The sequence below is a fragment of the Stomoxys calcitrans genome, chromosome 2 (genome assembly GCF_963082655.1).
Source record: "Stomoxys calcitrans chromosome 2, idStoCalc2.1, whole genome shotgun sequence".
Lineage (NCBI taxonomy): Eukaryota > Metazoa > Arthropoda > Insecta > Diptera > Muscidae > Stomoxys > Stomoxys calcitrans.
In genome coordinates, this window is record NC_081553.1 from 101,759,083 (window position 1) to 101,770,687 (window position 11,605).

Here is an 11,605-nt window from a genome sequence, read left to right on the forward strand (position 1 = left end):
CGAAGGCCAATCCCCCACCTCCATTCCTTGAGCGATCCTTACGTAGCACATTGTAGCCGTGACAACTGTGCAAGCTGCAGGTGTTAGTCAGCTTTGTCTCCTGGATCGCTGCGACCGATATGCTCTTCCGACTCATAAAATCCACAATCTCATCAATCTTGCCTCGCAGTCCATTGCAGTTTAACTGCAGGAACGATACATTTCCCGACACTGGCCTGGCAATAGTAGGGCTAGGGTGCTGTCTTTGCATAAATTGCCGTACGGGAGAGGTCGGGGGGGTCACATAGTCCGACGACGAGGACGCCGAAGGCGACGACGGCGACGCTTAGATATTGTAGTAGGTTGTTGTTGTAGCAGTGTGTTGTACACTGAGACGGCAGCCCTTGCCGATGAAGGACTTCATCGGGTCAATCCGGTACGTACAACCAGCTGCCATGGGATTGTTGTGGTAGGCATCAAGAAAAGCGCTATGCCCAATTTTGGCAATATTGGTCAAAAAATGACCTTGCAGTGGCTCTAGAAGTGAAAATAGGGCGATATACATATATGGCAGCTATATCTAAATTTGGACTGGTTTCTATGAAATTCAACAGTAATGACGACAGTCAAGACAAAATCCTTCCTGCAAAATTTCGAGACAATCGGTTAACAAATGAGCACTTTATTGCAAAAGTTTTCAAAATCGGACGAACTAAATCTGGGAACTATATCTAAATCTGAATTTCGACCAAACTTTACGGATATTGTGGAAGTCGTCAAGTAGGCCGTTGTGCAGAATTTTGGAAAGATTGGTCAATAAATGCGCTTGCAGTGGCTCTAGGATTGAAAATCGGGCGATAAATATATATGAGAGCTATATCTTAATCTGAACCGATTTCTATGAAATCTATCAGAAATGCCAAAAGCCAAGATAAACTCCTTCCTGCCAAATATCGAGAAAATCGGTTAACAAACCATTTTATTGCAGTATTACTGAAAATCGGACGAACATATATATGGGAGCTATATGCAAATCTGAACCGATTTGTTCCAATTTCAATAGGCTTCGTCTCGCCGAAAAACATGCCTGTACCAAAGTTGAAGAAGATCGGATGAAAATTGCGACCTGAACAGACAGACGGACATGGCTAAATCGAATCAGAAAGTGATTCTGAGTCGATCGGTATACTTATAAAGGGGTCTACCTCACTTCCTTATGGGTGTTATAAACAAATTCACTAACTTATAATACCCCGTACCACAGTAGTTGGTATAAAAAAAAGTATTATCAATAAAGCCTACTTAAAACCTTGTTCCACCATTAAGAATCCTTACTTGTACGAACTCCCAATTAGATGGTTGGTTTGGTGTGATTTGCATCTGTTACCAAAATAATGAAATTATTCCTTACAATTTGATGCTGGCTTTCGCTTAAGACAGTAAATCATGTTTTAATGATTGTTTATCAATAAATTACAAACTAATACATATACGAGTAGATAATTATGTATAAATGAGTGAAAGAGAGACAGAGAGAGAGGGAGAGAAAGAGAGCGAGAAAATGCAAGAAATAAAAACAATTCACTAAATAAAACATTAAAGCAAATTATAAATAATTATAACTAATAGTTTATTCAGTGTGTGTTTGTTTGTAGTTATGTGTATCAAGTAATGTTTGTTACAAACTCAAATGATCGATCATCCAATGATTGTGCTTAAATAAATTTCCTGTTGTTGTTTTTCTAAATTTAAAATTTAACATGTTTTGTGTGCTGAATTTTCTTTGTTTTCTGTACAAAATTTTGTGTTGATTGTTTCTTCATGGTCATCGGTGGCTTCTTTTGGTTTTTTTTTGATTCTTGCAAAAATGTAAACTGAAAATACTTGTTATACATTTACTTATTTATATATCATAAACACATTAATACAAAAAAAGAACTGAATTTGCGCGCAAATCATAATACGAATTTTTTATAATAAAAAAAATCAAAAAATTCAAGAAAAAAAGAAGCAAGTTCTTTTACACTCAAAACTCCATACCATGGGATGTGGATCCCAGTTGCAACGAATCCTATATCTGCCGTTCATCTTTAGCCGTCAACTTGTCAATGAGTTCTTGCAAGGGTGCCAATTCGCGGCGGTCAATTAGATTGAATTCTTGCACAAAGAAGATGAAATGCTTAAACGATGTATTCAGATGGGCCTCCTCGCCCAAGGTCACCACCTCTGAGAAATGCTGATGGTAAATGTGAGCATAGACGCGGAATAAACGCTTCAGTATAGTCTTGGCATTGCTGAGGAAATTCTTGGGAAATGGTATTCCGATTTTTGAGGGGAATAATGTTTCATCGTCCAATTGATCCTGCACCCAGGTCATCAGATAATCAATGTATTTGGGGGCACTACATTTTATGGGCTTCTTCACGGTAAAGCCATCGGCCCAATGATATTCATATTTGGGACCGGCTGACATAATGCCACAGCTTTCTTCGGTGCAAAATTCGGTAATTGTGCCATATAACATGTTGATTTGGTTAAAGAAATCCACAGCTAAAAATGTTTTCAAAAATACTAGTTAATGAAATTCCAAAATTTAAAATTGATTTGCTTACTATTTACGGCAACCCATTCATTTAAGTCTTCGCCATCGGGAAGAGCCACCGCATTTCGTAAATTACCCGATCCTAGTGTGGCTGCAGCATGTTTCATGAGATCATATTGATGTGTACCTTCGGGTATATTCTTTTTGGGTTTAAATGTTTTACTTGATCGCGAGCCACTGTAAAGTTCAAGATACATTTTTTTTTATTTTTAATTTTTTTAACTTAAGCATAGGTTGTTATTCTGATAGTTGATGGAAATGTAGTATGGGAAAAATATTTTATGATTTTCTTAAAGGAGGGTGATTATATAGCAGTAAGGCCTTGGTTAGCCTAAGATAGCAGTCTGCATCCAGATTAATAGACATTGTATATACCAATTGGGATACTACTGTAACAAGATGAATATATCATGGTAGACAAATGGGCAAAGAAATAAAGCCTTATTTTCGGCAGCGCAGTAATTAAGCACAGAGGGTGTTCTACAGATTCCTCTCTTCGATGTTGCCGTACGAGAAACGATAGTTCTAACGTTCTTCCTCGAAAATCTTCTTTGTCAAAGCAAAACATTACAATCTATGTGTTTCTCCCGACACGTAATAGCTGTGTGCACCACACAAGCTGGAACTTTGAGGTCCGATCTGTGTGGTGTTCTTTGCTGTCACGAGAAGCTTAGCTGCGAGCGCGTCCACAGGTTGCGAATAGTGGCAACGCCAGTCGCGGACAATAAGTTATTGGCGCCTTTAAATAACCATTGGACACTCTTTTCCCGCGGCGACCGGTCCTTTGGACCGGAACGAGCTTTCTCAGCTACAAGAGCTTGACGAGGATCGCCACCTCCATATGAAAATGTGGTTACATCAACAACATCTATGGTTTTCTCTCCTGGGTAACGCTCAGAACTATTGGTATTACAATCCAATGGCAGCTGGCTGTACGAACCGGATTGACCCAATGGAGTCCTTTATCGGCAAGGGCTGCCGCCACAATGTAGGTGTTCGTCCCTTTTCGCCATGGGAGAGGCACATCCCGGAGTGCCTTCTCCGCACGCAGCTGGTCCATGCCAGGATTGAAAAGAAACCCGGACGATGGTTCTGCTTGGATTGCATTCTCTCCAAGAAAACGGCGGGGCATAGCTTTGGCAGTACAAGTTGAAGGCTCAACGTCTTGCAAGGTGAATGAGTATGCCCCTACTAGGTTTGCGAGGAGGTACAGTGGCTCGCCAGACATTTCCATTGCATCCCCTGATTTCCTTAGTGACGTATGCTACCGACTTCATAACCTCTGATCGCCAGACGTTCATCAATGCGAAGGAGGAGGATAGATTCGGCTTCAGAGAGTACACCTATCGCCGCTTCAGTGTGCTGACACCCCCTCAAATGTGCTAGTTGCCGAGATGAAATTCCGAGACATCGCAGCAGCCGCTCGCTTTATACCAGCAGATCGAATATCCCAAGTGCGGTCCAATTTCCCAACTCAAGCAGCGGTACTCGCAGACAAGCATGATGGGATTCATTGCAAGGACCTCACTAACTGCAGAATCAGCGAGCTGTATCTAGAAATAAACAGTCAACGAACATAAGCGGAATTTGTGGCTGGAATACTTGGAGCAATGTATTTTAGGTACCGGTTTAGGCAAGCTGTGGTCTACTGTTAAGTCACCCTCGAACCCCGGTAGAAGGGATGACATGACCTCAGCCACTTTTGGCGACGTAACTGTGACTGACCCGAAGAAATGCACCGTCAATTTATTGAACATCCGGAGAGTGACAAAGCTAGGATAGAAGGATAGAGCCATTCGTCGTATCCTTGGTCTTAGTGCCCAAGAACAGCCATTATAATTAATGTCACCCATGGCGTTAATCCCCGACGGAATCTCTGCACCTGTGTGGACACGCCGTTGGAGCGATACACACTGAAATAAGAGTTAGACCTGCCAGGATAGTGTTCTACGAACTGCGACGATATGTAGACCACCATCATCCGGCCGTATGGTAGCCTAAATACCAAACACCCACAGAGCTACTGTGTGTTAAAGAATTGGTAATAAGGCATGCAAATCATTACACACTGGAATCTACAAGGAGTCAATTACACCAATATCAACAAATTTCTTTTTAACAGCAACACAAATCCATATTCGTCAAAACACAAGTAAAGGTGGGTGTATATTTGGCCTATTCCACCCATTATATCTTACTTGTCTGTGGCTATCTGGCAACTATCTTTAAAACTACTGGCAACAGACAAACAACAATTATAATGACGATAACAAAATAGAAGGGGGAAGAAAAAAAGGTAAACAAAAAAAAATCGAAAAAGGAAGTGATAGGTCGCTGACTGACGAGACCATTCGTCTCGAAACAAAGAGGCCCAAAGACCCCTTACAAATACTATATCAACTGTCTAATAAAATGGTATGTCCATACTTACAACAAAAACTCCATTTCTTTGAATTTGTTGCTTCCGACTTCCTCTAAAGAAATGTTCTCTGAAATTCAGATTTCCTTATATATGAATAATAGTGGCTGACTGGCTGCCTGGAGATCAAAAACAACAAGTATATTAAACTACGGAACCGCAAGCCCCCACAGACCAGCAGCAAGCATCCGCAATTGCTGATGACAGTGTATTTTTTTGCAGACGTTAATTTTATTTTTAGCTGATGTGACGAATGATTCTTTTAGTCTTCGATATTAGGCTTTCTTATTTTATGTTTTTAAATATGTAATTTAGAATAGGTATTAGGTCACTTCTGGAGTAATAAAATTTTTGGGCTTTTCTCTAGTAATACAAGTTTAATAAATAATCTAATAATCTAAAATCGTGAGATAAAAAATCCGTCCGTCGCGTTGAATTAGGGATCTAAAAGTCGACTTTCGACTAATCGATTAATGGACTTTTTGTATAAAAAAGACGAGAAATCGAAGACGACTTTTACTGAATAAAAAAGTAGAATAATCGACTTTGAAGTGAAAAAAAAATCGAAAGTCAAAAAATTTCGAAAAGTCGAAAAAACTTTAATAAAGTCCAAAGGAGAAAAGAAGGAGAGGGTGAAGTTACCGTTGAAATTACTATACGGTGCAAAGAACATGTTATCGCATAATATCTGTAGTTATACACATCAACTTGGCACTGGTAAAGACTTGCTGTGTTTTATTTTGGTTCTAGCAAGTGCAAGTACTGGATAATTAACGATATTCAATGCTGAACTATGTACAACACATAAAAACCATATATTGAAATCACCATCTTCTCATCGAGTTGGTTTACAAAGTCGACGTTTTTGACAACCCTATAAAGATATTTGTGCTCGTGTATTGCAGAAAGTGTGCGTACATGAGCGAGAAAGAAATAACAATATTAAAATACGTGGCATTTTAATATTGTTAAATCTGGCCGGTTGTTAACAGCTGTTCGCGTGATACAACCTGTAAATAATTCAGCCATGATCGATATTATGCGATAACAGTATGGTACAAAAATAAACAAGACCCTGAGTCATCGAAAGCTTATTTCCATGGTTAATTTGTTCCCGATTTATTTTTATATTGAGTTTTTTGATGACAAAAAGTTGGAATGAGAGCGTAGCTGTTGGCAGGAGCTAACTTGAGCATTTATGAGCCCACAACAGGTTTCAGCAATGGTTTCTCCTCTTAGTGTTGTTGTTGTGGCAGTGTGTTGTACACTGAGGCGGCAGCCCTTGCCGATGAAGGACTTCATCGGGTCAATCCGGTATGTAAAGGGTGATTTTTTTGAGGTTAGGATTTTCATGCATTAGTATTTGACAGATCACGTGGGATTTCAGACATGGTGTCAAAGAGAAAGATGCTCAGTATGCTTTGACATTTCATCATGAATAGACTTACTAACGAGCAACGCTTGCAAATCATTGAATTTTATTACCAAAATCAGTGTTCGGTTCGAAATGTGTTCATTCACCGTTCAGCGATGAGGCTCATTTCTGGTTGAATGGCTACGTAAATAAGCAAAATTGCCGCATTTGGAGTGAAGAGCAACCAGAAGCCGTTCAAGAACTGCCCATGCATCCCGAAAAATGCACTGTTTGGTGTGGTTTGTACGCTGGTGGAATCATTGGACCGTATTTTTTCAAAGATGCTGTTGGACGCAACGTTACGGTGAATGAACACATTTCGAACCGAACACTGATTTTGGTAATAAAATTCAATGATTTGCAAGCGTTGCTCTTTAGTAAGTCTATTCATGATGAAATGTCAAAGCATACTGAGCATCTTTCTCTTTGACACCATGTCTGAAATCCCACGTGATCTGTCAAATACTAATGCATGAAAATCCTAACCTCAAAAAAATCACCCTTTACAACCGGCTGCCATTGTATTGTCCTCTTAGTGTTGACTTGAGAGAAATATCCCCGCTGTTCCTTAATGGGCAGATTTACACTTTTCCATTTAAACTACCTGGGTAAATACTCGTACCCGGTTTGATAGAACGGTGACTTAACAAACGGCATATCAAGCAGGAAAAAAATGCATGCAGTTACCATGGTCCTTGGAAAACGACTGCCTTCCTTTGCACCTGAGAACATTCGACTCAGACCCAGTTCCCTTTGGACGCACTCTTTCTTAGCCGCAAAGTTCGTGGATCTAGATATTCAACAGAACTAAACAGACGAAAGATAGAACACAATACACCGCCACAACAACAACAACAACAACATAGATTTGAGAAAGCTAAGACAGACGTCGAGCAGTCACCAAAATTGGGTGAATAAAGCAACCTTGAACTGCTGGCTACAACGCATATCCCTTTATTTTCTGATACAGCCAGCGGGTCGATGTGCTAGGACGGTATCGAGGTCTCTAGTATACAACACAGTGCCATGGCAATTTCAGTGGTTAGGGACATTCATTTAAAACCTACAAGTCGACGGGACCGGATGGCTCCTGCCTGCTATGTTTGAAACGACAGGACAACTTTGCATTGAAACTCTTCCAGAACGTATGACTAGCACTGGATAGGGCTAAAATATGGCCGTAGTTTTATAATAAAAAATTTGCACACCTTACAAAATGCATAAACACCAAGTGTTGTCAAATGTGTATGGGTCGCTTAACTCGCTACGATAAATGAATATCGCAACTCTGCAACCATGTGTTTTCGATTTTTATCGTTATCGGGCCACACGTGGATTTTATTTGTGCGTGGTGTATTGGACCAGACGTGTAGGAGAAAATAAAGTAATTAATTTTGTTAAAAATAAAAAGAAATTTAGATAAAGCAGACATATTTAAACATAAGTATGGTAAGTTTTCTGTTTAGACAAACATTAAATAAATGAATTTTATTATTAATTAGAATGAAAGCGACAAAAATGTAAATAATAGCATAACCTCGAAAATATTGATTCCATGCTTTTATTTCTTCATCAATTTGGCGTTTGCTGATCATATTTCCTCTTCTCTTTACAGTCACAGCTTTACGTTTTGTATGAACATGCGGCTGGGTACGCTTTGTTCTCAGTGAAGGAGTTTGAGGAGGTGGCCATGTTTTTACCTCAAGTGGAATCGTCGGTAACTGATTTAGCAAAATTCAATTCGATTGTTAAATTGGCTGGATTTGCTCCTTTTAAAACGGCCATTTCAGCTTTGGAAAACATCAATGCCATCTCTGAAGGTATTGTGCCACAGGACTTAATGGTTTTCTTGGATGATTTCTTCTCAAAACTAAAGAAGAAGAAATGTCAACTTGGTATAGGCGATTCGAAATTGGGAGCTGCCATTACCGAAGCAATCGGTGTACAGTGTAGCCATTTTGGTGTAGTTCCGGAAATATTGAGAGGCGTTAGATTTCATTTTCACAAATTGATTAAAGGTGAGATTGAATTTTAAGTTTATATCTGGACATTTAACGGCTAACATCTGTGTTTTTATTTTTAGGTTTCACTGACAAGTCGGCTGGTATTGCTCAACTTGGTTTGGGCCACAGTTATTCCCGTGCCAAAGTCAAGTTCAATGTTCATCGTTCCGATAACATGATTATACAGTCCATTGCCTTATTGGATCAGCTGGACAAAGACGTTAACACATTCTCGATGCGTATACGCGAATGGTACTCCTATCATTTCCCAGAGTTGGTTAAGATTGTACCTGACAATTATATTTTTGCTAAAGCTGCTAAATTCATTAAAGATCGTAAAACACTAACACAAGATAAGCTAGAAGAATTAGAGGAAATTGTGATGGATTCGGCCAAGGCACAAGCTATCATTGATGCTGCCAAGATGTCCATGGGTATGGATATATCTATTGTTGATTTAATGAATATTGAACTTTTCGCGGAACGCGTGGTTAAGCTTTCGGAATACCGTAAGAAACTATCCACGTATTTACACAACAAAATGGAATGTGTGGCTCCAAATCTGCAATCGTTGATTGGTGATCAAGTTGGTGCCCGCCTGATATCTCATGCTGGTAGCTTGACAAATTTGGCTAAATACCCCGCTTCCACAGTACAAATTTTGGGTGCCGAAAAGGCTTTATTCAGAGCCCTGAAGACCCGTTCAAATACCCCTAAATACGGCCTTCTCTATCATTCCTCCTTTATTGGGCGTGCTGGTTTGAAGAACAAAGGCCGTATTTCACGTTTCCTAGCCAACAAATGCTCCATTGCATCACGCATTGATTGTTTCTTGGAGCAGCCTACTGCGGTGTTTGGCGAGACTTTGAAGCAGCAAGTAGAAGAGCGTTTGAAATTCTATGAATCGGGTGAAGTTCCTCGCAAAAATATAGAAGTTATGAAGGAAGCCATTGAAATGGCATCTAGTGAAACACCCAAGCCACAGCCAGGTGAGGCGTCATCCCAAAAGAAGAAAAACAAGAAGAAGAAGCGTAAGCTTGAAGAATCAGAAGCGGCAAATGGCAATGGTGCGACAACACAATCTGATGAGAATGGTGCTGGAGAAGTTGCAGAGGCCGCTGAAAACGGTGGAGATGGGGAACCCAAGAAGAAGAAGAAAAAGAAGAAGAACAAAAATAAAGATAACGAATAGGTTTCGTTATGCTAAATCTTCTTGCTTTTCTTAATTTTTATTTTTTATGTAGATATAAGATACTAAGGATTTGCTTTTATGATGCTCCCACATGCAGACACCACTCCCACGCCCAACAATATTTCATAAGCAATCATAACATGTTTAACAGATGTATTTGTTGGATGTAACAATTTATACAATAGACTTTATGATATGAATAAAATTAAAATTATTTTACCTTAGAAAAGTGGTCCAAACTACGGCATTTGTCCCAGACTTCTTTTGACATTTTTCTCCACATTTCGTTGATGCATACATTTCATTAGATTCCGTTCTTTTTATATGGTGATTGTAGTGCGTTAAATTTTTGCTGGAGATCCTTCTTGCCCTGCCTTCCTGAAGGAACCCTATTCAATAGGTAATGGTTGTTGTTGTAAGGTTGTGTTTTGTTCTAGCTTGATACTGTTAAGTGTTCAGTTTCAGGAACTCTGCGACTAAGATGGGGTGCATCTGTGTCTGAGTCGAGTTGGTTGTTGTAGCCACATTTTCATGTGGAGGTGGCGACCCTCTTCAAGCCCCTCTAAGTGAATCAGCGCTTCCGGTCCAAAGGACCGATCGCCGCGATAACAGGTTGGCCATTGGTTATTTAAAGACGCCATTAACTCGCCTTGTCATATCATGTATCATAGGCACTCAGTATTTGTGCAAGAGCCGGTGCCGCCCGAACTCACACTGAGACTCCGCTCGCTACCGCTGTTTGCCCGCCACTGTCGTTGCAGCTACTCCGTATGGAGCATTCCACTATCCACAGTCTGTGGACGCTAAGCTTCTCGTGACAGCAATGAACACCACACAGATCGGATCAATGTTCCGGCCTGTGTTCACAGCTATGCCATCTTAGGAGTCGAGTTGGTCTTGCTGGGCAGTTAAACAGGTGACGTATATCGTGTGGTCCCTGGTCACAATCGGGACATACATCCTGCACGTCGGCATCAATGCTTTCTTTAGTACAATGGGAGGTGGTCGTTCCCCAAGGATCACATTCACCCAGTAGCTATTCACCGCATCTGGTCTGCATGAATGTTGCTTAGAGGCTCTATCTTGTAGGGGTGAACTCCCCGCTCTTCATCATGTAGATCTACCTTTAGGCTTCTGGCCGGTGGATACCTATCCACAAGATGATGATTTAGACGGTCTCTGCGATAACAGTTTAGAAGGTATGGCTTAGACAGCATGTAGTTATGTCTTTGCACTGGTGGGATCATAGTCCGGCGACGACGACGCACAGTGTTGCTTCTTAGTTTGTTCGTTAGACAAAAATAGAGTTAATATGGAGCTTTAAAATTTTGCACAGAGCTATATTTGCCTGGTCTTTAACCTGATATAGCTCCCATATAAACGGATGTCCCCATTTAACTTATTGAGCCTACAGAGGTCGCAATTATTGCAAAAAATTGGTCTATAAGCTGATTTAACTTCCACTTTAATATCTTCCGCGTCCAGAGGGTGTAATTACTAGGTGATTTGGATGAAACTTTCCACAATGATTTCTGCTATGACTCCAAAAAATTTCGGCAAGTATGGTCTAAATCGGTATAAAACCTGATATAGCTCCCATATAAACCAATGTCTAGATTTGAGTTTTTAGACCTAAAGAAGTCGTTTAATTTAACTTACGACTTCATCACTGAATTGTGTTTTCCGTTTCACTGGTCTCCGGCGTTTATGTTCAGTTTTGGGTTTTGGTATATTCAGGGGAGCCGAAAATCATTTAATAATACAAAATATTGAATTGGTGCAAGTTTGTGTAGCTGAAATTTAGCTTATTTGATTCAGGACACTTCACTGGAGAACACTGTGAAAGACGACCCTTTTTAGATCCACTCTGCTGAAAATTTCTTCATGCACCGGTTACATCTTACCGACACAAACCGATAATGGAGCCGGTTCTGGCAACCCGAACAGAACCAGGGTCCGGGGTTCTTTTCAATACCGGTACGGCCCAAAAGCGTGC

At 40.3% G+C, this 11,605-nt stretch overlaps 2 protein-coding genes across 2 annotated transcripts; one reads left to right on the forward strand and one right to left on the reverse strand.

Moving 5' to 3' along the window:
* Positions 1–1,585: 1,585 nt before the first annotated feature.
* Positions 1,586–5,457, reverse strand: LOC106082984 (MOB kinase activator-like 1). Its single transcript, XM_013245761.2, has 3 exons — positions 5,013–5,457; positions 2,592–2,758; positions 1,586–2,529 (listed from the first exon to the last, which is right to left on the reverse strand). The coding sequence occupies exons 1-3, from the start codon at positions 5,024–5,026 to the stop codon at positions 2,051–2,053; spliced, it is 660 nt and encodes a 219-aa protein (XP_013101215.1). The 5' UTR covers positions 5,027–5,457; the 3' UTR covers positions 1,586–2,050.
* A 2,290-nt stretch (positions 5,458–7,747) lies between these two features.
* LOC106082976 (nucleolar protein 56) lies at positions 7,748–9,838 on the forward strand. Its single transcript, XM_013245748.2, has 3 exons — positions 7,748–7,863; positions 8,030–8,432; positions 8,498–9,838. The coding sequence occupies exons 1-3, from the start codon at positions 7,861–7,863 to the stop codon at positions 9,607–9,609; spliced, it is 1,518 nt and encodes a 505-aa protein (XP_013101202.2). The 5' UTR covers positions 7,748–7,860; the 3' UTR covers positions 9,610–9,838.
* Positions 9,839–11,605: the final 1,767 nt, after the last annotated feature.